Below are 27285 nucleotides of genomic sequence, written 5' to 3'. Positions count from 1 at the left end.
CAGTGTTTGAACAATTAGAGATGGGAAAACCAAAAGCCTGAAACCACAACTTCAGACATGTAAGATCTTTTGGTTCCCAAAACTAATCAATAAAGGTGACTAAGTGAAGCCATTAGTGGACAGCTAGGACCACTGAATGGAGCAGAGCTTAACACAGTGGAGAAGCTGCGCACAGAAAAAGAATATTATCTTAAATAGCTTTATTGAGCACATTAGAGAAACATAGGTTATTGATCTTACACACTTAGCCCTCCCAAGCATAAAGAATTACATGCTTAGACAAAGTAGGTTTAAGATAAGTAAAAAGAGTCTTACTGACTTTATTCTTGGTTCAGCTACATCCGTCTTTGGTGGAAGAATGAGGATTCTTTGTTTCTTCTGTTCTTTCCCTTAACTTAATGAACTCTTAGCCCTATAGCTACTAAGAGCTGTGTGGAAGAACGGGGCGAGCACATGGCTTTAGGCCCAAGGTGGAGAGAGAAGCAAAGCATGCTTCTTCCCAGACACTGAGAGAGAGGAAGTGGGAGTGGCAACAAACAGCTTCCTCTAACAAGCATGGAGAGTTGCATCATGGGACAAACTCATTTACATGCTAATTGAGGCATGCTGATTTGTTAACATCTCCAACACTAAGTTTGTGCAAAGCTTTGAAGGGCTGCTTTGCTTCAGTGATGCTTCAAGTGAGGCGACATGTCCCCAACACCTCTGACAACAAAGTGCAGCTGCCATGTGTCGCTGCTGTGTTTGCTCTGCTTACATATATACATATACATATATGTATATGCCCAAATTGTTCAAAGCTGCTCTTAATATTAGCAGGGAATCCTGCATATAGCACAGGTATAACTAAGACTGATAAATCAATACCTTCCTTACATTACTATAAAACATTATATCAAAGCCTCATTGAGCAAAGTAACGATAAATGACAGAGGTCAATACCTATGGGCCTTTTTGGTGATGACCATGGCTTATGGAAGATTGTGACTTAGAACGTAAGAGGATTAAATGGTAAAGAGCCAGAATTAATTAATGGAAGAGGAATATAGAAAATAGAAATACATGTCTGTGAAATTAAAGCAAAGAGGGAGGATGTAATAGATATGAATAAAGGTAGTCTGACCTTGTGGAGTGGAGATGATTAAAACATTCAGGGAATTGATGGTGTAGGTTTAACTATGAATGAAAGGATTGAAATCTATGTCATCAAGTATGAATTGGTATTATCTAGGTTGCTGTGGGTGAGTATGTAAATAAAACTTCATAGGTGTATGACAATTTTATGCTACACTTCATGCATACAGATGTCAAAAAAACAAATATAAAACTAAAATAATTATTGATTTGATTATCATGCAGATATGAAAAGGGATGTTTTGTAGAATAATAACATAAAAGAGGCTGTGAATTAGAAAAAAATACATTCATGAGTGCTGCAAAAATGGGGATGAAGGAAATGTATCTCATATATATAGAGAAAAATAGAGATGCAAAAGCATAGTTAAATTAAAAGAGGCAGAGAAAATGCAGAATAATTTTGATAGAAAGAAAAAGGTGTTTGGAAGTAGGCAAAGAGGGCTGAACAAGGATCTTCCAGCCGAGTGAGTAGAATTAAAAATAGAAGTGATGAAATAATTTGGAATGAAACAGAAGTGAAGAAGTGCTAAGGGTATCCTGAACTGCCCTTTTTACAGCAAAGTTTTTTTATTATAGTAAAAGTGGCATATCACATATCCATTCTCCAGGCAACTTCACCTTTCATTGGGAAGCTGCATAATCCCATGAAAAGAAACATTTGCTTTAAGAAGTGAACAGGTGCTACATGAGGGGTCCCCTGTGCTCTGAAGCATATTTTTTCTTTGAAATCTAAAATACTGCACAGCCCTACTAGATATACTGCGTTACTGGTGGGCGGAATGAGACAACCATTTAGCCAGCAGCAAGTGCTGGTAAAGTAAAAAAAAAAAAAATCCAGAAAACAGAATTCTAAGCACATAACCTGTGCCACTCTTAATTAAACTTCTTTACTTAGTTGCGGTAGAGAATGCTATCCTTTTGTGACTGTTTATGCAAGCTTTTAAAAGTGCCTTTTGTACGTTAAAATGTGGAAGTGCCAACTTGACCTTTGCCACATGCACCAAAATGTGTTTGCTAGCCTTGTATCTTTAACCCCTTCCCCAAACCATGTGCAAAGATATGATGCATTAGTACATGGGTATCGCATCAGTTTCTTTCATTACAGCAATTCTTTGATCTACATTAGAAATTAGTTGCCAGCATTGATGGCACTACTGGCAGTAACAGATGTTTTCTTATTTATTCTTGAGCCTTTTCTTTCATCTTCTTTCAATGTTATTTTTATCATTTATATGTTGATGTGACTTCCCACATGAACATACGTGTGGGCAGCATAAGGTACAATACTGCAAACCTAAACTGGAGGCTGGGCAGCATCTGAAATAAGTATACTTAAAATGAGTACATCCAAATGATCAAACCAATATCATTACAAGGGGCCATGAATAATATTGTGGGTATAAATTTTAGATAGGGAGTATGGAATTTGAGGGAACAAATCTTCTTCTCTTCCACTTGGGTGCTTTAGTTTACATTCTGTCTTACTTGAACAACTTTGCCCTCTCTTCAGTGAAGCCTGAATATTTAGAAAAAATATATATGTACCTTCAAAATTACTTAGATAGTGTAATCACATTGAGACTGTAGTGGAAAAAATAAACCTAACAAACAAAATGGGCTGCATCCCTCCCTGTCTCTTTTGGATATGACTAAGGTCAAACCCAGTTCCTTTTTTTGCCCAATCCTATCAGACCCAACTGATCCTCCCTGCCCCAGACAAGGCCCCCTGCAAGCCTTTCTAGCCCAAGGAATAGAAGCCTCCCCACCAGCTCACAGCACAGCCCAAGGGCAGCCCTAACAAGGGAGTTGCAACCTAGGAAAACCCCAACCTTCCATCTTCTTGTCAGCTGATGACCTCAATATTCCATCTCCTTAACAATGGGCTTCCCCAGTTCTGCTGTCCTCCTGAAAAGCCCACTTTGCCTTACAATAGCACTCATCCCAGGTATACTGACAAGGACCTGCCAACTTCCCCAAACTGGCCAGCCAGTCAGATCCCTGGGAACTGACTGAACAGTTGTATCCCTCAACTTCTATAACAATCTTTGCTTTCCCATTGTTCAGGGTCCCTCTTTCTTGTAAAGCAAGCACCCAATTATCATTGCAATAAACATGGTTCTTCTCCTCAGTATTGTGCTCCTTACTTTGGCAAATATTCCATGATAGAGACATAGATGAAAGAAATAATATTTTAGAATATTAGTTTCTTGTTGACCATCAGCTTTACAGACAGCACTTTTGAGAGTACTTATACATGCAACAAATTCAAAGCAAAATAATTGCTTTGAAATAGGTTTCCCAGCATGCAACACAAAGCCAAGAAACTTACAAAAAGTTATAAATTATTGCTTTGTACACACCTAATAGCCTTAAGAATTCTTCACAAACATAAGGTGTTAAGAAAGATAATAATAATGAAAGATAAATGGCAGTTGCTGTATTTTTATGGGCAGCAATTTGTATTAATCATATAGAACAATTCCTTAGATTGCAGCGCAAACCATTTCATATGGTAGGCAGTTTTTAATATGAACTAGAGTCTGCATTCTATGGAAAATGATCAAATGGCTCCCTGGGGTAGAAGATTCTGTGGAGCTTCTCCACTGAAGCTTTCTGTGGATTGTGGTTTCAAGAATTATGCATCTAATTTTTAGTATGTGATTCATATGGCTATTATTATCCATATGGTTAAGGTGTGTGTGTGTGTGTACCTATATATTTTAAATATCTTGGATAAATATGTACAAATCACATATACATGTGTATTTGTATATTGTTCCCCCTCTAAGAAATTACCTGATTTAACTCTCCATTTGGAAGTACAGGCCACATATAGGTCAACTTATTCCATAAAGGATTCTCCACTTTTGATTGTTTCCACTGACCAGGCTTACTTGTTCCTTCATGTTTAATGGCCCATCTGAAAGAAAAAGGTCCATTTCCTTATGAAAAGGTTCATTCACTTTTTAACTAATATGTTTCTGACTGGCAGTAATTCTTGGGCAGCTAAATTATCCTCCTCTTTGGCAAACAATTATTTTAAAAACTTCTCAGATACTGTACACATGCATATATGTGCACTGTTGTCTGCTCTATTTTTTTCCCCCATGCTGGCTTTCAGTTAGTTACTCCTGCTTTGTGAATTTAATTTCAACTTATATAAATGTTGTTACTATCATGCATTCTTTTTTTAGTATTGTTCTATAGATTTGAATGTTATTCTTTCCCAATGTTTTAGATTGTTTAAAGAGATGTACTAATGGTTCATGCTATTTACCAAATATACCACTCCACAACAGTTGGTTCATAGCATATTTTATGATAACACAGTGATCCAAAGGCCAACTGAATTGAGTAAAGAAAATAAGCTATAGGACAAAATATAGGAAAACACACATAATATGCATCGTATAACCAAGAAACTAAGTACATATAAAACTTCAAAAAATACTTTTTTAAAAAGATGGGTTACATAACAATAAGGTGCAAGATAAGACAACATGGAATATTGTCTCTTTTTTATGATATGCAACCACACATAACATACTCGTATACAAAAATTTTCTACTCATGCAAGATACTAAGTGCAAACATGAGAAACTGTTGATATGTACTCTTGATACAAGAAAGAGGTGACATTCAGTTCCTTAACGACTAACATATGCCTTTGTCATTCTATTTACTGCCCATTTAACAAGAACAAGGAAATGAATTTCTTATCTAGAGCACTGGAAATCAATACCCTTTCAATTACATTATCATAAATCAGTTTGATTCAGATCACTTGGATTCCTGTTCAGTACTATATAATTTCTTTTAAGAAACTGATTATGGGACATGAACCTTGATTTTAAACTATTTTGTGTTTTCTTCTAAAACTGTAGATATTAATGAATGGGATAACCAGATAGATGAGCTACAGATGTTATTGGAAAATTGCCTGATGCATTCAGTCTATCTAAAGGGTGTCTAATTTAGTTTATTCTTCTTTTAAATATATTTTTTCTTTGTTCAGAAACGTGCAAATACAGTTTGAGAGGAAAAGGGGGCTTGATTGCTATCCACTCAAGCAAAAGGCAGTTTGGGATCCAGTTGCACATGTGAAGCCTGTCAAGATTCTGCCAGGTCTTGTGCATTATTGGTAATGAAAATCTGCAGTGTACACCACATGGTTTTTCCTGAAAGTGCTATTAAGCTGCCAGGTTTCAACCACAGTATGATTTTTAATAACCAAGTTCAGTCCTTCTGAAAACTGTGTTTTATAAATGAAAAGCTGACAATCTCTGAACTGCATTGGCACTAATAGGTAGCAAAATAATGATTGTATAAGTGCCTAAATGCATTCTGCCCTTACAGCACTTCACTGGGGGTGGGGGTCTGCCTTAGCTTTCAATACTATCTCTAATTTAAACTACAACATTTCTCATTTGCAGCCACTAGGTGGAAACAGCGGTTCATGGAAGCTCAATTGAGAGCCATCTATTTTCAACAGCCGCATCACATTTAATCCTACTTACCTTATTTCAATTTCTTTTTATTGCAGAGTCCTAATACAATTGCTTTTCCCTTTATGGCACTCAAAGATGTAACATAGAATTTTTCATGCCTCCAACAGCTATCAAATCTCTATTTTTCAAAAATATATGCAAAGCTCAATGCTAGGTTAAAACCAATTATGACAGACTTTCTAACTCCATAATCAATAGGTATGATATGAATTCTTTTCCTGTTAAAAAAAAGGCAAAGGAAAGACTGACTAGGGATTGAAACCAGGTACATCCGTCTCCATTAGTAGGAAGGATATTCAATTTTACGTTCTCACATGAAACCAAATCTGGGTCAGACTGAACAGTAAATCTGGTGGGTGCAGAATGGAAAAAAGCAAAGGGAAGTGATACTGTGTGAGCAATAGTGAAGCATGCTCATTTAATGTACCCGATGGTTTCAGATGAAGCCAAGATCTATTTCTTGTTATTTTATCACTCTGTACTGTATAAACTTGGGAGAAAACTAACAGAACCATCTTTTGCACATCTACTCAGCAATAGACCACACTATATACAGTGGATTTTTTCCCCTAAGAAAATGTATGTTTTTCTCATCGTTAATGAATTCTACCACATGCAGGGAATATCTTGAATCTGCTACAAACTACATGTCCAAGCATAGCGTGACACATGCAGAAAAACATCACTGGCAGGCTGAAAAAGGCCAACTCCTATTTTTGGCTAGAGAGAGAGGCTTTGCTTCCTTATTTTTGCAAACTTTCCTAATACAGTTGCTTCTCCCCCAAAGGTCTCCCAAACCTCTCCACTAAATGATTAAAGAAAGTGAGAGGTATATGTGTGTTTGCACAATGTAGTTTGGTTTTGTTTGCTAATTATAGAGCTATCTTCCCACTCCTGTTCCCTTTCAGCCTCTCCCTGATTCTAGGGAGTGAGATCAGCTCAAGTAAATGAAATTAGGTTTTACAATGCCTTGGGCTTGCACTGCAGATCAAATGGGTTGAAGTGTAGCAGGGCTCAGTGTCTTTATGGCAGTCTGGGATTCACTATAAAGCTACAGTAGATGTAAACATTTCAGTAAGGCTGATCCAGTCATTAACATGATATTTTTGTAAGTCCCTAATAAAAAAATTAATAAGCTGTCATTTGATTTGTAGGACTATAATATTCTGACAGACCTTTCATTCTAAGATTTCAACACTCAACAATTAAAGCAGTATCTGGCTACAGAATACACATAATTTTGCTTTTGTTGTTATAATGTTGCCTCACTAGAACAACAAAGCATGGTAAAATTAAACTTTTGAAGCATGTTACAGAGCTCCACAAAAATTAGCCACTGTCACAGCTGGGCAGTGGGAAAATTAAAGTAGAATTTCCCTGCTATTCTTCTTTTTTTAACCTCATAGGAACATTAAATGATCCATGAATTTTATCAGATTAAATACTTAAGCCCAGAAGGTACCAATACGCAGTATACAGCAATGCAGTCTGCATGTTGCACTTGATCAGGAACTATCCCATAAAATTACTGCATTCGTACATAGAAGCAAATAATTATATACACTATAGAAGAGATATTATTTATTTATGTTATTTTTATAGTCTTACAAGCTCAGTAAAGTATTTAAAAGATATGTGGAATTCAAGTACAGTTCCAAGAACAGTAACAACATGGTGCCCATACAGATGCAGCACTATTACAACAGCATTTCCTGCCATGTCCTTGGCCTTCTTTGGTCACCACTGGCTGTCTACTATGCAGCCGAATCCACTGAAGACTTCCAAGTAAAAGAGAATAAAGCTGAGCCATTGAAACTCTATCAGCAGATGAAAGAATCATGTTTTCTCTTAGTCGTTTTATTAATTATTGCATGGAACATCTCCTTCCTAGCAGCAACAATGTAGTCTTCATGAAATTTTCAGTCCTGTAAATCCTCAATCTCATGATTAGGTGTAGTGCTTTCTTTATTTTTACTAGAGTAGTGGTTAGATATTAGACTAAGTCTATGGAGACCCATACTCAGATCCACCCCAGCCATGGTTCACTGGGTGACTTTGAGCCAGTCACTCTCTCTTAACCTACCTCTCAGAGTTGCTGTTGTGATAAAATGAAGGCAAATCCCCATGAAAGCTGCTTTGAGTTCCTGGGGAAAAAGTAGGATATAAACCTGACAATTAAACGAAAGATGTTTTCCTAGCAATTGAGAGAGGGGATACCACCATTATTATCAACGGTCCAAAATGAAAATTAAATCAAAAGATATAAGATAACAGCTGACAGTTTCTTAGCATACAGTAGTCAAGACTAACAGGTTTCCTATACATGGAGGACAAGCTGTAAATTGTATAAGGTACAACTCTCAAATGAAAGGACAAGAGTGCATTGTCAGGGGACACTGAAAAAACAAAGAAAGTCTGAGTTCTTTTTTTGCTCATGGGGTAGCTTACTCTTGTTGGCTTTCAATCTAGATGCTGGTGAATCTCTTCCCTTCTTCAGTTAGGATTGACAGTACCAGGAATGGGGTAGATATTGGCAATAGTACCCATTCATTTATTTAACAACAGTATTGCATGTATTTCAATTTTCCTCAAAATTTCTGGAATTTGGGGGCAAAAAGTATCCCTGATTTTTAAATAATTGCTTCAAAATTTCCAGAAATGTTATATTTTTAGAAAGATAGCAACTGTAAGTAATTACATCTGGTAAATATAATACAGCAATAATGATATTTCTAGAGGATAGATGATCTGGCAAGTATTAAGACATTATTCAAGCAAAGAAGAAAAATCTCACACTCCAGTCTTGTACAAGGCTGGTTAGCATTTGTGACAAGTTTCTCAGAATCAAAGCAGGTCATGCAAGTTTGCAGTTTGCATCACCTCTACCCTTATTCATCATCTCTCATTTCTTGATGTAGGTCCTTAATGCTTTCTTAATCTATCTTGCAAGTTTACTGGCACAAGGGTATTCCCCTTTGCTTCCATACATCAGATGTGTCACAGGAAATCTCAAGGATGGAGATACTTTTTTTCTTTCATTTACCAGAACTTACTATCAATCTTACCTTTAAAAATATGTTTCAGTTTATAGGTTGCATGCAGAAGAGAAACAAAAAGGTTAAAAGGATGAAGATTTTGGAAAACTACAGTTGACCTTTTTGTGTTCTCCATCACATTTAAATGTATTTTGTCCTAAATGTGAAAATGAAATCAGAGTACTGTATGTTGTCTGAATATGATACGCTACATAATAATTACCTTGAATACCAGCCCAAAAGCAGCATGCTTCTCAAAAACAGTCGGGAAAAAAAAATCAACAGATTTGCAGATTACTACTGTGACAGGGACAAATTATATTTTTCTCATATATCTCTTCAAGTGATTCATTATGTATCTTTGTCAGAAAGGGATTGCTATCATCAATGGAGGAAATTTTCCTTTCCTTCTCTCCTTAGTTTTCTGAATGCTCTGCCTCCCTCTTGCTTCTCCTTAATTTTACTCAAGCTGCCCTAGACAGCACTCCAGCTGCGTGGCTACTTCTTCTAAAGACAATCCATTACGGACAAGGAGCAGCATCAACAGACAAGGTGAGTAAAGAGGCTCCTCAATGCCATTTGTGAGGAGAAAACTTCCTCCAAGGTGTCTTGAAGAGTTGAAGGTGGGCTGCTCTGAAGCTGCTTGGCTTTGCCCATCTCCAGCCTGTTTAAGGGGTTCCTGGTATAGAGGAGCAACAGCTTGGAATCTTGGCATTTCCAGCAAGGGCCAACCTGAAATCCTGAGGAACTGTTGCCAGCCATACAACCGACCAACATCAGTCACTTATTCTTGTCATGAGTCTCCCAGATGTATTACTTTATTATTTTATATTATTGAATTTATAGGCCCCCAAATCAAAAACTCAAGGCAACATAGGTAAAGGTAAAGGTTTCCCTTGACGTAAAGTCCAGTCGTGTCCGACTCTAGGGGGTGGTGCTCATCTCCGTTTCTAAGCCTTGGAGCCGGCGTTGTCATAGACACTTCTGGGTCATGTGGCCAGCATGACGACTCGGAACGCCATTACCTTCCCGCCGAAGCGGTACCAATTAATCTACTCACATTTGCATGTTTTCGAACTGCTTGGTGTGCAGAAGCTGGGACGAGCAACGGGAGCTCACCCCGCCGCGCGGTTTCGAACCGCCGACCTTCCGATCGACAGCTCAGCGGTTTAACCCGCAGCGCCACCGTGTCCCTTCAAGGCAACATACAACATTAAAATATCACAAAATATAATATAAAAACAAAAATAGAGCATATGAGGGAGGAAAAAAAATGCAACTAGAACTCCCAGCTACTCATCATCTACCAATGGGGATCACAAATCAGCCCAACCTCTGGCCTGTTTGAAAAACCATGTTTTTAGAGTTTTGCTGAACGATGTGAAGGTCAGAGCCAGACAAACCTCTACAGGAATGGCATTCCAGAGGGCAGGGGCAGAAATTGAGTAGGCATGACTTTGATTTCCCACAATATGGCACCGTTTAGTCAATGGGACCTGGATCATGCCTACCATGTCAGATCTTTTAGTATGGGAGAGAAAATTGGAGAAAAGCGGTCCTATAAATAGCTAGGTAAGCCACATAGGGCTTTAAAGATGACAATTCAGTACCTTGAATTCAGCTTATGGAGCAGAGCTGTCACAAAGGTACCGCCATAACTGCTAGCACAGCTGCATTCTGGACCAGCTGTAGCTATCAGCCTTACGAGGTAGACCAGATCAGGAACCTGACTCTATGGAAAGACTAGAACAAAGTTTATTGAGATATGTATAGTAACAGAATCTTACAAATCTGCCTGTGTTTTCCCTTTCTTCCTTCTTATACCCCAGGGTGTCAGGGGGAGCCAATCTGAGTCTTTTAAAATACTTTCCTGCCTCTCTGGGCTTAACACGTTTCAGCACCTGCTGTTGTCCCAATGGCTTCTGGATGTCTTCTCCAAGGCTCCCTACAATAGCTTCTGAGTGACATCAAGGGCAGCCCCAAATACAGTGCATTACAATAATCCAGATGCGAGATGACTAAAGCATGAGTGCCAGTCCAGGAAGGAGTGCAATTGGTGTACAAGATGGATCTGTGGAAAAGATGGATCTGTGGAAATTGGTGATTTCTAAATCACCAATTTACATTTTTTTTAAGTATGCGTACCTTAAGAGAGGCTTTCTACAGCAAGGAGAAGCTCTTGGTGCTTATCGTTATTTTTGGGATTACTTTTTTTAAAAAAAATCTTTATTAAGTTTAGGATTTCATTCTCCTTCCAAATATAAAGGAAGATTGAGAGTAAACAACTGTCTTCCTGTTATTATTTTTGTACTAAATTTGAAGATATTGGTATTTCCCTACACATTGAATCGGCTGATTTGAATCTTCAGCTTTCTGTTTTCACTTTCCTCTGGGAACTGTCTGTTTATCTCACTTTTGCTTGCCTAAATACATTTCAGAACTTTTTCATATCCTCAACTTTCACTGACTAAGCTCCTAGGGGTTACCATAATCTACTGCATGAGACATGGAGGATTTTAAACATATTTTTTTCTGACTTCCACCAAAATTTTAAACAGATTTCTCTGACTTCTACCAAGCTTTTATGCAAGATATTTGTCATGAGCACTGATGGTGGGCAGGAGGGGGCCTCTATCCAGGGGGGGAAACGCATGCGTAGTAGCAAGAATTTGAGCTGTCATTCAAAGAGACACAGAACAGACCCGCCTTGACTTTTGGGATTTATCTGTATGGGTTTTCTCACGCTACTTCAGTTTGTTAGGATTTTCTGTCTACTGTAGCAGTAATAAAACACTAGAGACCTATTCCTCGTCTCAGCGTGGTTCCTGCTTGTCAGGACAATATTCACGACATCATAGAAAATATGAGATTTAAAATGTGGTATCAATTTGGGGATGTGGTGGATGAAACTGAGGAATTCAACAGTGATAGAAATGTTTCTTCTAAGAGTGAGATTGGGATTTTTATTGAGATGCTGGATGAAGAGCAGATAGCGGACTTGGAGAAATTTAAGGGAGAGAGAGATCTGCAAGCCACAAGTGAAATTGACTTTCTGGTGGAATGCCATGAAAAGAAGCTGGAATTTTTGAGGGGAGCAGTCAGGTTGTTTGATTCTTTTAAGAGAAAAGCTCTGTGCACATTGTGGGGATATGCAAATACTCTGGTTTATTTTGAAGTGGGATAAGGTTTTAAGAATGTTTAGTTTGCTTTAAGGGGCTGATTAATCTCATTTGCTTTTAAAGATTTGGATTAAGATTATTAGGGTTAAAAATGTGTTCATTTGGATGGTTTTAAGGATTTGATTTAAGGTTACTGTTTTGAATTGTCCTTGTTTTTTTGGGTTTATTAAGATTAAGATTACTAAAACTGTTGTATTATCAAGTATAATAACAGACAATCTATGAGCTTTTTAATTTGATTCTTATTTTAGTAAACAGAAATGTACAGAATAGTGGTAGGAAGGGAATAAGTAAATACATGTTATCTTTTGGAGGGGATAAAGATGTTTAGGAGGTTTATATGAATATTATTATTTTAATATAAGGGGAGGACTAATTGTACTTAGTGATTTTTATTATGTGCCAAAGTGGAATGATTTATAGAAATAATGTGGGTTTTGGTTTAATATAGAGTAAGAGATGGATTATGGAAATTTTTCTATATCCTTCCTGTTAAAACCTGGAAGCCATATCTTTTTGTAAATTTGAAAAAAAAAAAAAATTCTCTTGTGTTTTTGCACCTTTTTAGTTTTTTCTTCTTCTTTGCAGTTTTATTTATTTATTTATTTTGTCGTTTTTATTCTTCTCACGCAACCTAATAAAATTTATTTTTTAAAAAAAGAAGTCAAGTAGGAGCAAGAGAGTTGCACCAACCTTATCCCAATTCCAGGAGAGGTCATCCACAAGTGCAGTCCATGCTGTCTCGGTGCTATATCCTGGCCTGGAATCTGACTAAAAAGGGGGCAGATAATTTGTTTCCTCCAGGGCCCTCTTTGCAAGGTATTTGCAATACCTTCTTATGTCAGGAATGTATGAGTAAAAGGTATTTTCACAAAAGGTGTTTGGGGTTCTATACCATTAATCATATACCAGCCTATAGTCAGAATATTCTTAATTTAAGTCTTAATTTTTTTGCACTGAGAAATATCAACCTTCCTAGTATTAGAAACATCCACCATAGCAAGATATATGATATATTACATCTTTAAGACGATGCTTCTTTGAAAAATAAAAATAAAAATACATGTCTAGAATATTACCTAATTGCCAGTGAAGACTTAAAAGAACTAATTAGCTGAGAAGTATTAATGGTTTCTATGAGAACTGTTGTTATCTTGGAAAATTAATGCAAATTCCACCTTCTCATAAACTTATAATATAAAAGAGTAAACAATGCAGTTACCAAATCTATAGGTTATACAAATTAGCAGGACTACCAACATAATTTTGAATTATTATAGTTAATAGGAAACTGTACCAAAATCTAGCAGTTCAGTGTGTGTGTGTGTGTGTGTGTATGTGTGAGTAGTCTAAGAAAAAGTATTATGCATATAGAGAATAACCAAATGGATATTTTAAGCGATAAGTAATTAACACAAAACATAATGAAAGATTTAGTGGTAATAAAGGATAACTATATTTCAAGTTACTAAAATAATTCTTAGTATAAAAATATCAGTGACAATTTGGGGTGTACTAACTAAAACATCAATAAGATTTAAGCAGTGACTGGTGACAAGACTTCAGACTGCCTTCTATTCTGGCTCCATCATTTTAAAAAAGGATGCTGACTAATGAAAATTATTCAAGGAAAATAAATCAACTGACTGAAGTTAAGTTTCGACATAATGTTATCTACTGTACGTAAAGACTACTAGATGATCAGTATTAGATAGCTGTAGTTTTCAAATTCCCATTCATTCTACAAGGCTTTTTGGTATGTTCCAAATAAAACTGGAGGTGGATGATCAGGAGTACATTATGAGTACAGGTGCTAAAAGCAGTTGCCTGAACTAAATATGTACTTAGATACTTTGTCCTTACTACTAAACAAATATCAACTCTTAACCTCTCCCCCTTAACCAACTGCTTTTTCACACCTAGCACTAGTTCCAAATCTGTACATTTAAAATAATGTCCATGTGCCTCTTGAATTTCCTTTGGTTAATAGTGTTGGAAAACTTCCTATTTCAAAAAGAAGAGAATCTGCCCAACTCAGAATCTGTGAAAGACTCTGCATCTGAAATAAGAATTGCCATACTTTGACTTTACCAAGAAGAAGAGTAGGAAACCTTATTTTCTATGAGGAACAAACGTGACAGCAGGAATGAGTTATAATCACAGAAAACTATGAACTAAAGAGATACACAGCAGAATTACATGGGCCTGACTGTCCCTCACCTACATATATCAGAATGAGATATACGTTGGCCTTTGTGAACAGGAATTTATGATAATTTATTATTATTAGAAAAACCTGCCTCAACATTTCTAATGAAGAGCTGCAGAATGAACCAGAATGTCTGCCACAGGGAACACACACTTTGCCAGAACTCAGTCTGCAAAGGTAGCTTCTACTGACCATGTGCATTATAATACCTAATCAAATGGGAGCAGATGCTTAGATAGCAGCCTGACAACTATCTTCAAAGATGAATGCTATTTTGCAGAATATAAACAAATTTCTGGTTCTAATAGAAGCATCCAGTCAGAATTTCAGGCCATTCTGACACTTATATTTAAAATCTGTTAAGTGCTTTTATTATTACTGTAATCCCAAAGCAAGATTACACTAATCGTTTTTTTTGGAGGGGGGGTCTGGGATGGGATAAATCTTATCCTAAATCAATCCTGAAAGTGATTCAACCATCATCATGTTCTTATGAAACCTACAAAACCTTATCAGCAAGCAATGTATTAGAGATGAAGAAGTGATAGCTGATTGTCAAAAGAATCATTTTAAAATGGTACACCTGAGGAATTAGCTAAAATATATTAAGAACATTTTCCTGTAGAGGTGTAAATTTTCATTTAACTTAAATCTAGAATGTATCAAAAGCCCCCAAAGACTGGAGCTCTTTGGGCGTCTGGCTTGTTTTAATAGCTATTTAGTGCATTATCTCTCTTCTAAAACAAGAAGAATAAATGGGGGAATTATTTGTAAGTGGAAACAGTAGGCTCGCAACTTCCAGACAAAGAAGAATCTAGGCCAGTTGGTGCTGTGGAAATCTTCTTTACTGAGGTCTATCCTTACCTAAGAGAAAGGTATTCCATCATGTGAATAGGCATCACATGAATAGGCATATTCCATCATCACTGAATACGCATGCCCATGTCCCATATCCTTAAATTCATGGCAAGCAGGGACCCAAAGCAGCAGCTCTTGCAATGAAAGCACAGAGTGGGCTAATTCTGGTTGGGAGACATGGTCCTGGAAGTACATGGGTGCCAAGGCATGTAGGGCTTTGTGTTGGAGGTCCTGGTAAATCCAGCATGCCTCATTAGCATGTGCATTAGCATGTAAATTGAGTTTGTCCCATGCTGCAACTCTGAGGAAGCTGTTTGTTGCCACTCCCACTTCCTCTCTTTCTTCCTCCTTCTTCCACCAACTGAACAGGCAGCATGGATGCTGCTCTCTTCATCAGGGCCATGTGCTAGGGCCTTAATGAAAAATTCTGCCCCTATCTTCCATGCAGTTCTTAGCAGCTGTAGGGCTAAGGGTGAATTGTGTTTAGAGACAAAAGAGGAACAAAGATTTCATCTTTTCCACCGAACATGGATGTAACCAAACCAAGAATAAAGTCAGTAAGATATTATTTTTACTTCTTAACCTACTCTGTCTTAGCATGTGATTCTTTATGCTTGGGAGGGCTGAATGTGTTAAGATCAATAACCTGTGTTTCTCTAACATGCTTACTGAAGCTATCTAAGATAATATTCTTTTTCTGAGTACAGCTTCTCAGCTGTGTTAAGCTCTGCTCCATTTCAGTGGTTCTAGTAGGCCACTAAATGGCTTCACTTTGAAGATCAAAACCAGCAACTTAAATTGGGCCCAGAAATGTATTAGCAATCAGTGCAGCAACTTCCACATAGGTGCTATACTTCTAAATCTGTCAGCAGTTTAGCTACTGCTTTTTGAACCAATTGCAGTTTCTGAGTCATCTTCAAAGGAAGACCCATATAAAGCACATATAGTAGTCTAGCCACAGGGTGATGAAGGTGTGAGGCAATCTTCAAAGAGCCACCTGATCCAGAAAGGCTTGCACTGGCACACCAGCCAGAGTTGGCCATGCCTCCTAGACATGGCTTCCACCTGTTTGAGCAGTAGTTCCAAGTCTGAGAGGGCCCCCAGATTTCAGATCTGCTCCTTCAGGAACATTGTTCAGGAACTTCGCATCTGTTTTGTTGTGAACCAGGTTTGCAACCTTACCTAGAAACTGTGGTCCAGTCTGGTCATGTGTCTAGTCCTTCACCTAGTCCAGAACCTCCAGTCCAGCCTTGCCGTGTGCCCAGCTCCCAGTCCAGTCCGGAATCTCCAGCCAAGTCCAGCCTTGCTTCAAGTTCTCAGCCTTGCTCTGAGTCTCTAGTCCAGAGTATCCAGCCCAGCCCAGTATCTCCAGCTGAGTCTAGCCTTGCGTCGAGTTCTCAGCCTTGTTCTGAGTATCCAGTTCTGAGTATCCACTCCGGCCTGAGTCACCGAGTCCAGTCCAGTCCTGTTGTTAGAACCAAGACTTGTCCAGTGGGTCCGGTTCGGCCTCACCCAGCATCCCAGTGCCAGCCTAGTTCGAGTGGTATTCCAGATCATGGTAATTCATTCCCAGATCCAGTAGTGCCACGTGCCCTAGCTTCTCCCAGCCTTCCAGCCTCCATCAGTGAATCCTGATCCGCTGGTTTACAACAGTCTCCTCTTGCAACCTTGCCGGTTTCCTTGTTGCTACCCAGTTGGTCTTGACTGAAACCAGTCTACCTCTTGATCCTAAGGACTTATTTATTGTAATTTTTGATATTAAGAGTATTTTTGATATTAAATCTGCCTGGCCACCTCATAGTCTGAACAGGACACTTTCAAAGATGAATTCTATTTAGCAGGGCTCTGCAATGCCTTACTCTTGGAAAGAAGCCAGTGTTGCATTTTTACCAAAAGAAGGCCAAGATATCACTCTAACTAAGAATTATAGACCAATTTCATTGTTAACAGTGATTATAAAATATTTGCTTCAATACTGGCTGAAAGAATGAAGAAAATTTTACAGCACTTTATTCACCATGATCAATGTGGGTTTCTAACCAAAAGGCAATTATGAGACAATGTGAGAATCGTTTTGGACATTATAGAATATCTACAACACCACAATGAACAGCAAGCAGCTCTTATCTTCTTAGATGCAGAGAAGGCCTTTGACAATTTGAATTGGACTTTTATGTTCAAAGTTTTGGAAAATATGGATTTTGGAGATAATTTTATTCAAGGAATTAAATCAATTTACTGTATGTGCATCAAAAAGCGTGTATCATTGTAAATGGTGATCTAATTGAGCCTTGTCACATACAGAAAGTAACAAGGCAAGGGTGTCCTTTGTCACCTTTACTCTTTATCCTAGTTTTGGAAGTCCTGAATAGAGACATTAGACAAGACGATCAAATAAAGGGTTTGAAAAGAAAGAAGGAGGTCTTCAAAATGAGGGCCTTTGCTGATGATTTAATTTTAATATTACAAGACCCTTTGAATGTTGTTGAACATTTGATGAAGAAATTAAAGGAATTTGGGTCATTAGCTGGACTTAAAGTAAATAAACAAAAAACAAAGATGTTGATCAAGCATATGACTACACACAATCAAGAAAGGTTGATGGGTAAGACTGGTTTTATAATTGAAAAAAAGGCAAGATATTTGGGGGTGACATTATCAAACACGAATTGTATGTTGTTTCAGAATAACTGTATTGAATTGTGGAGTGATGTTAAGAAAGACTTGTTAAGGTAGGAAAAATTACAACTGTCAATGATGGGTCGGATATCTGTGATTAAGATGTTTTGCCTAGAATATTGTTTTTGTTCCAGACAATACCGATTTTGACAACAGACCTACCATTTAAACAATGGCAGAAAGCTATCTCTAAGTTCATTTGGCAAGGGAAGAAACCAAGAATCAAGTATAAATTGTTACAGGATGCCAAAGAATGAGGAGGTCTAGGTTTGCCTGTTTTGAAAGTGTATTTTGTTGCCTGCTGTTTGCTATGGATGAAAGATTGGGTGACCTTGAAGGACACGAAATTATTGGAATTAGGACACAATCTCCAGTTAGGATGGCATCCCTACTTGTGGTATGATAAAGTTAATAAAGATTTTAAAAATCATTTTCTTAGGTGTGCCATACTGAGGGTTTGGAATAAATATAAACCAATATTGTCTCCTAATGTACCTAGGTGGTTGTCCCCTCAAGAAGCTTTTTTTAGAAGAGAGATGGCAGGCAAACCAAGCTGGCTGAGATATGAAGATTTGCTGAATTTTGAAGAAGGGATACCTAAACTGAAAACAAGGGAACAACTAGAATTGGAAGGTCATATTTGACACTGGTTTAATTATGCACAACTGTCAGAACGGTTTAATTTGGATAAGCAATATATAATTGTGTTCATGAAAAAACACAATTTGAAATGGAATTTTGTATAAACAATGAGGATCTTATTAAGAAAATGTATACAATGTTGTTGCAATTGAATTTAGAAGATGAATATGTTAAAGATTGTATGATTAAATGGGCTAAGAATTTTGTGTATAACATTATGGAGCCCTTGGTGCTCTCTGAGCCTTGTTGTTTTCTTGCAGACGTTTCATTGCCAGACTAGGCAACATCTTCAGTGCAAAGAGGGAGTGGGCCTTGCTCTCAGTTTATATGCCGTGGCTTGCCCTGCTTGTGTTGGTGGGGGTGGTGTTCTCTCCTTGGGAGTTCTTCAACTGGGCTGTTGTTTGCTGCTTGGTTGATTGACAGCAAGTTAGGATGAGCACAGGACTGGAGCAGTATAAATGATAGGTGTGGACATGTCCTAATTTGTAAGAGGAATATGTGGGACATTTTTAAAAAGCACATCCTTAATTACTTCCATTTCTCTAGCCTGAAGCATCAAGTTCTTTGCTGTCAGCCACACAAGGCAGACTAGATCAGGAAATCAACTCCACAGAATGCTAAAACTACCTTTATTGGGTTTGGCTATAATAGCAGAATCTTACAAGTCTGATTACGCTGTACCTCCTCCTCCTCCTGTACTCCAGTAAAGTAGAGTGGTGTCTGCTTCCACATACCATCTCATTTTTCAGGACTTAAAAACGTTTCAGCCCCTTTTGTCTAGGTAACAGATTCTGTCTATTTCCATCAATGTCATTCTTACTCTCTACATTTGCCCTGCCAATCAGCTACCTTTCCTACAAAAAATATCTAAATTAGGCCATTTTCAACTTCAGCATTCTTCCCATTCCAGCAAGCCAACTAATTAGGAAGGTTTCACCTAGAATGTCTTAGACTTTTAAATAAAATAGTGGTCATTAATATACTGTATATATGATAACAATATAAAACCTTACTGTACAGATTTGTCTAGATATTCAGTAGTATGAATTCCTATTTCACAACTAGTAATATCTATATTTTGAAGAAATTTGGGAGAGTGGTTGGTGTTTTTTAGGCTTTGAGGGTGAAGAAATACGAGCTCTTAGCAAAAGAATAGTATCTATTGAACTTTAATACGGGATAGATGCTTTGCTGAGGTGTGGAGAATGATTGCATGGGAAAATATAATAAATGTATGCGTTTGTTCACTAGTCTGACAACAAAACATTGCTATTTTAGCATAATGCAATGAGAAAATGTTGAGGATTTCTTTTTTAAGTATCTCACTTTTCTTGCTAGAACAATCACAAAAAATATTCATTGCAAAGACACTTTTACAAAGTATTTAGCTTTTGTACACAATCTTCATAGTGTATAAAGGATAAATTAAGTCACTACTAATGTAATTACAAACTATATCCGACACAGAAGTGTCTTAACTCTTTACTCATGGTCCTTGTTTTGCTAGTCCACCTCAGTTTAGAGAAACTGAAAATCAGAATTATTATTTCTTAATTAATATAGCTCATTTACTCTGGTAGTGTTCATGAAATATGGACAATATTGTACAGTGCATACTGACATATTTTACCTACATTCAGTAATGCCTCTGAAGTGGTTATTCTACTCATTGTTTAACTCCTATAAAAATATATTTATTTTATTGGCATCATATAACATTTTAACTGCAAAATGTTTTGTATAAAACCCAGATAATATGAAATTTAGCAAAATCAGTAATTTAGTTTCTTTAGTAACATACAGGTGTAAAAATATGCTGCTTGAAAATCAACAGAGACATTCTTTGTTTCATCTTATACAGTGCAGGAGCACAGGAGACTTTGGAATTAATTGCAGCCTTCTAATAAACACAATGATCTAATGATGTATTTAACATTACTGATTTTTGTTTGATTCCAAATAAATTGCAGATTTTTTTTCTGGTGTGATACTAAAACAATTACCATTTTGAAGAAAGGATAATTAATCTACAATTTTTTCACATTAGATCATATATCTCTAAAGAGTGCCCATGGATTTGATAGTCTTCAGCTGCTGTGCATTTTTTCCCACTTTTTTTCTTACTGATGTACCGCCCCATCAGTGCTGACATTTAAATGAGTGAGTATTCAACACAAATGTGATCATTTGTACAGCATCCAATGCAGCCCCATACTGAGATGATTGCTTCTGGGAGCCATCCATGGGTTCTCGAATAGAGGGGAAAAGCCAGGCAAAATTTTATCAATTTACATTTTTCTGTGATTAATTTTTATGCAAATAAGGGCCCGACCGTGCTCCCATCTCACCTGAATCATGCGGATCATCAAAGACAAATTGAGCATCGCTTATTTAAAAAATAGGCTTTAAACTACTCTACAGCTGTGTTGGAAAATGCTAAGAGCAGGGCATGAACTTTTCTAATGTACTGGGAATAGATAAGAAAATATCTATTTTTTTTTTTCTTTTCGGTGTCCACAGTACTCCAAATGTAAATCATAACAAAATTGTAGAAGTGTCTGTATCTCTTTGTAAATATTTAACACCAAGAAACTAGTGGGAGGATTTTCTCCCAATATCTAATCAGAAGGTTTTGCACAAACAAAACTGTCTGGATATAAGCATTCTAAAGCTATACATCTAAAACTTTTTTTTTAATTATTTGAAAAATAATAATTTGCTTCTATTACCACAAATATATTGTAGGTACAGACAGTTATACTGAAAAAAACATGAGTATATATGTAAGATAGATGCACACTATTAAACATGAGTACTAAAATATAATCAATTAGTGTTTCCTTCTGAATGGAAATAATGAGAAAAAAATCTGTCTATGCAGCTGTATACCATGTTCTTAAACACATGTTGTGGAAGTAAGCTGCGGTTGCGTTTTTACATGAATTACAAAGGCAAATTAAATAGATAGCAGTATACACCCATTTATTTTACAACTTCAAGAATGCACACAGTAATGAAATATTTTTTTAAAAGCTTATGATTGCTTTTAATGTTTTTTTACCAATACAATTTAATCTGAAGCATCTGTACTTGTACAATTTTAAAAAATGCAAATTTAAAAAAAGAATTGTTGAATGTGTTTTGAAATTAAGATAAAGAAATCTATTCTTTGAAAATTCCTATAAAATGAATTAATTCACACATCTCAGACTAATATATACAGTAAATCAAAAGGTAACCCAAATTTCATATTTAAAAATGACAGAATACAACTTTTGGCAGTCCTAACATATGAAAGTTAAAGAAAGGAAAATATTTATATAAATAAATTTTGAGAGGAATGTGCATTAAAATAGATACTTTAAACAATATGTATTTAAATGGTGTTTTGAGAAGATTAAGAACACTACTGAATAATGTGGAATGGGACATAGTGACACAGACTGGAAATAGATTTGTCTCTAATTGAACTACTAATCTATGATGGTTTGTGTCTATAAAAACAAATAAACATGAAGATACACACAATTATTTTCAGTTGTGAGTTCCATGGTATTTATCTGTGTGTGTGTGTGTGTGTGTGTGTGTATGCACACACACACGCAAACACACACACGGTATATACATATATACATATATATAAACACTGTTAATAGATTCAGCCTTGAGGCAAAGTACCAGGGATCTCAGAACAGTGAATGTGGCAGCAAGATCTCTGTGCTCCCCATAGCTTGCCAGAGAATGGAGATGCTGGCTTGCTATGTTTCAACACCACAGCTGCAGATGGCCAGAGTCTTGGGGTTATTTTTCCATAAGGGTTAATTTATTAAAGGAGCAAATGTGGTTTGGCCACCTATAAAGCAGCTTGATACTTCAAATGAAAATTCATTTCCTGCACTTCAAAACTCTCTAGAATTCTAAGGCAAACTTGGAGCTCAGTTAAGAGATCATCCCATGAATGTTTGGGACACAGTAATGAATTCCTTATTATGCATGCAGAACATTTTCTAAAGAATGTAATCAATTCTGAACACAATGAGTGTTTATGCACTTTGTAAACATTCACACTGAAACTGTTAGAATGTTGTTGCATTATGGATGAAAATAAGAGCACCAATGTTAGTTCTGTTAATACTATATTGGACTTACAATTCTGAAACTATTTACTAGGCCTACATAAGCAAGGGTGAGTAATTATCATAGATAATTAGATTTTTTTTTTCCTCCTAGTGTTTTTTCCGCAGGTGCAGGGTCTGCTTTTTTGGATCAACCAAATGTTGATCCGTTGGTTGCAACAGGAATTAACTGACTGGCTTGTCGCCCAAGCCTGACATCGTGGGCTGAGAGATAGTGACTGGCCCGAAGTCCCCCAGCTGGCTTTCATGCCTAAGGCGGGACTAGAACTCCCAGTCCCCTGGTTTCTAGCCTGAAGCCTTAATCACTAGACCAAACTGGCTTGCTTCATACATAATTAGATATAGTATTGTAATTCCACAATCCATGCTCATTTACCTTTAAACTCATGATTTAACTATATGCCCAACATAATGCCTATTACATGAAATTTTATAATGAAAAGCCAGGATAATCCAAAATAATCAGCTCTTATTGAACAAGTCCAACTGAAAAGCAGGGCAGGCTATTTTGTGCCTGAGTTACATGCATTCAATAACAAACAAACATACATGGCAAGACACCCAATGCTGAATATTTGGATATCTGAGTTATTTTGGTATCTGGGACAAACATTTAACAACCATCTCTCTCCTTTCACTGCAATATAAATGGAACAATAATAAATGAAATAACATTTTTCTGCCTATTGTGGAAAAATGATTCCACAGTGAATGAATAGAGAAGGCCAATGGGTAAAGAGAAAAGTTGATGCTGTGGTGATCGTTGGTTCTGTCGTGCAGTAGCAGACACCAGCATTGAATGGTTATTGTACTTATAAACATGCACAGCACAATGTGTTCATTTCTCATTGGTTTAACATATGCTTTTTTCCTTATATGGTTAAGCTTTATATTTTTGCATATACAAAGATTATCTTTTTCTCTATATGGTCTTTTAAAAAGCTGACTGGTAACTTTCCCATCCTAGAATGTCTTGACATGTGTACTGACTGATTACCTTGGTTTCCCTGTATGCGACCGGGCTGTTTAGAGATAATAAAGAAATGGTTTTTTATTTCTCCCTACAGTTCTTACAGTACATTAAAACCAATGGCTGAAGGTGCCAGCCATTCTAATAACAGGACTCACCTTGATTAGTTTTTAAAAAGGCTAATTTTATTTATTATTTATTTATTTATTAGTCAAATTTATCACCGCCCATCTCCCAAAAGGGACTCTGGGCAGTTTACAATAAAACATAAATAAGAAAAATATAAAACTGTAAAATACTATGATACATAATAAAATAAATATGATAAAAACCCCAATGACTGAAAGTTCTCTGTGATTTGCAAGCAGAACAGGGTCCTTCTAAGAGACTAACCATCCCCAGGAGTGACTACTCTCTCTCCCGCCCCAGGCATGATAACAGAACCAGGTCTTTAGTTGTTTCCTAAAGTCCAGGAGGGAGGGAACCAATCTCACTTCCCGGGGAAGGATATTCCAAAGGGCAGGGGCTGTTGCAGAGAAGGCCCGCCTCCTGGACCCCACCAGATGGAGTTCTCTTACAGACGGGTCCATAGCATGCCATCTCTGCATGACTGGGAGGGACGGGTTGATGTGATGGGGATGAGAGCGTGGACCTGTGCCATGTAGGGCTTTAAAAGTGATAACCAAGACCTTGAATTGGACCCGGAAGCATACTGGCAACCAATGCAGCTCGCGGAGCAAAGGGGTGACATGTGCTGATCTTGGGATACCCAAGATCGCCCACACGGCTGCATTTTGCACCAGCTGTAGTTTCCGGATACTCTTCAAGGGTAGCCCCATGTAGATCGCATTGCAGTAGTCTATATGGGAGATAACCAGGGCATGAGTGACTGTTCAAAGGGCCTCTTGCTCCAGGAAGGGGCGTAACTGGCGCACAACACGAAGTTGCACAAAGGCCCTCCTAGCCACAGCTGCCACCTGCTCTTAGAGCAGGAGCCGTGAGTCCAGGAGGAGCCCCCAAGTTACGCACCGGGTCTGTCTGGGGCAGTGCAACCCCATCCAGAACTAAAGATGACAATTTCCCAGAAATTGAGGAGCCATTAATCCACAGCCACTCCGTCTTCCCCGGGTTCAGCTGCAACCTGTTGTCCCCCATCCAGGCCCCCACAGCCCCCAGGCACTCAGAAAAGGTGGCCACGGCATCACTTACTTCACCCGGGATGGAGATGTATAATTGGGTATCATCTGCGTATTGACGATACCTCACCCCGTAGTGACAGCTGATCTCACTCAGTGGTTTCATGTAGATGTTAAAAAGGAGCCTCACCAAACATATCTCATATGCTCACAAAACAGATGACAGCCAGTTTGTTCTAGTGGTTAAGGTGCTGGGCTAGAAACCAGGAGTCTGTGAGTTCTAGTCCCGCCTTAGACATGAAAGCCAGCTGGATGACCTTGGGCCAGTCACTCTCTCTCAGCCCAACTCGGTGCAATGTAGACTAGCCTCCTCATGGTGCACCCCGGGCAACATGACTGGTCACAGCTAAATAGTCTATACATCTGGCTGCTGGACCTCACAAAGATTTCCCAGCAAGGAAAAGCAGCATGAACACCGAACTGCTATGCCATACAATAAAAAACAAAACAGATAAAAATATGGAATGTGTTTAGACTGGAAAAATGGACCCTGCCCTCTGAAACAACCTCCAGTCCTGAAATTCAGTTGGCCCCCTCCTTGTCAATTGAAAATTGGCTAGTTCCCCCAGGTGCTGGACCAGAAATTTGGATGACTCAGCAATACAATGTGTATTGTGAGCATAGTCCTTGGCACAGCATGTCTTTATCACATTTTATTATTTGTATCATTTCCTTTGTAGTGGATGTTTTTAACCCTTGTTAGCCACTTGGTGAATGGGCAGCTAGATAGATTAAATACATGCACACACACACATACATACATACATACATACCAAACTGTCTTGGTCTTTATAAGACCAAGCATAACGATCACTTTGAATTTCGCTTGAATGGAACCAGCAGCCAGTGAAACCCTTTTGATTGGCAACAGTCAAGCTGCAATATTCTGAGCCAGCTAAAGTTTCTATGCAATTTTTACAGATAGCAACATGGAGTCCAAAGAAGATGTAATGAAGGTGTGTTTCATAAGGATTGAGATGAGATGAGTTATATATTAAAGAATCAATGGAAGCTGCCCAGAGGCACTTATAGGTTGAACTACTCATCATCATCATCCTTTATTAGATTTATATGCTGCCTGATTTTCTTCTCTCATTACCATTCTGCTGAGCAAATGAATCTTTGCCTTCAGCTTTAAGCTTCAATTTGTTGTTATCTTCTAGGCCATTACTGCCATTAAGGATTGATTCAAAACCCGATTAGCTCACAAGACTGATATGTGAAAATAACAGAGCTGGATATCACACATTGCATAATCCTTAATATTCTGAGTAAAGATTGGAAAATCTGGATGACCTTTACCATTGTATTCATTTATAGTTAGATATATGCATTGCCTTTCTTCCAGACCCAATTGTTATTAGAACTGACCTAACACTTTCTTGATGGACCAGATCATATCTAATGCAAAAACATTTTAAGCATTTAGAATACTAGCTATACATATCAAATCTCAAAGTTAAAACTCTGTGAGAGTAGTGGTGTAGTTATAGTGCTGGAATACAGATGAAATGTAAAACAATGTTTCTCCGGCGTCATTGTTCAGATGCTTCAGTGTTGTCTGAAATAAAATACAACAGCGCTGTCCTTTATTTTATGATCTTTCTAAGATGCCAATAAGATGTGTTGAACTACAGTCCCCATCACTACAGCTGGAAGAGGGAAGGGGAAGTAATTCTGTTGTGGGAAGCTCCTATTTTCCCACTTCGGTTAGTTATCAGGTTATTTGGGAGGCAGGAAGACAAACTTTAACTTGGTGGGCAATAGTCCTGAATGAGATTGTGCTGAGGAAGAGAATGTGCCTGGTTTTCTAGCAGAACTATGACTCTGGAATGGGCTGTATTTTCGACATCCACAGAAGGCTGCCTGTGCAACCTTTGAGTTAGCTTGCCCAAATGTTCTTGCCCTATTATTGAGGGAAAACATTTTAAATCAGGGATTAGTCAGAAAGGAAAGAGGTTTTAATTTCATTTAATTTCACCCTGCCCAAGGGATTCAGCTACCTAGAGGGAGGTGAGATTAAGAATGCTCCTTCTCCACAGCAATCCTGACTGCTGGATGGAATGGGGCAATTAAAAAAAACTTCCCCCCCCATAGTATTCTTAATTGCTGAGACTACCAAGAATAAAATATACAGTATCTCTCTCTCCTCCCCCTCCCTACCCCAAAATATCCTAATATGTAGCTGAGGTTAAAGCTTCTTTTCACCCACTGGCAATTGTGGTGCTAGGTTTTTCTTTACTTCTTATGAAGAATAGTGTGCTTTTGCTAACTGGCATGCTGATGAAATGGCATTGGATTTTTGTTTTTAATTATCGCTGTTCAAGTACCTATCTACTGTATAATTTCACTGAGAATCAAATGGATTACTCCACATCTTTTTTGCCCCTGGCTTACGTATGGGTTGAGAAAGAAGCACTGTGCCTTCTGTCATCTTGAGTGTGCCTGCCTGCTCAAAGATGTTCACAGGATCAAAGTGAGCCAATAGAAAAGTACTTCATAAGCATATTTTGTACATCCAGATGCAGTTCAGCAAGCATATTTGCAGCCCTGATTGCTTCTCAGACTCATTTGCCACTCAAGCTTTTTAAAGCATTTGATTAACTATTGCTACGATCTTCTTCAGAGAGTTTCCTAGCAACTTGTTATAACGGTTGCCTATTCTAAGACACCATCAGACTCATTAGTAGGAATTCAAAGATATCTGGTTTATTAAAGAATAGTATGCAGGATCAC

General features: G+C 37.7%; 1 protein-coding gene across 1 annotated transcript in view; it reads right to left on the bottom strand.

The window, feature by feature from the left end:
• The window catches only part of DCDC1 (doublecortin domain containing 1), a 337965-nt gene that overhangs the window by 59789 nt on the left and 250891 nt on the right, over positions 1–27285 (bottom strand). The window contains exon 19 of the mRNA XM_063318002.1: positions 3934–4057. Coding sequence (XP_063174072.1) covers positions 3934–4057 — 124 coding nt within the window. The remainder of the gene's footprint in view (positions 1–3933; positions 4058–27285) is intronic.

Source organism: Candoia aspera, chromosome 1, assembly GCF_035149785.1.
Source record: "Candoia aspera isolate rCanAsp1 chromosome 1, rCanAsp1.hap2, whole genome shotgun sequence".
Taxonomy (NCBI): domain Eukaryota; kingdom Metazoa; phylum Chordata; class Lepidosauria; order Squamata; family Boidae; genus Candoia; species Candoia aspera.
The sequence above is the reverse complement of the archived record's forward strand: the minus strand, read 5'-3'. Positions and strand labels throughout refer to the sequence as shown.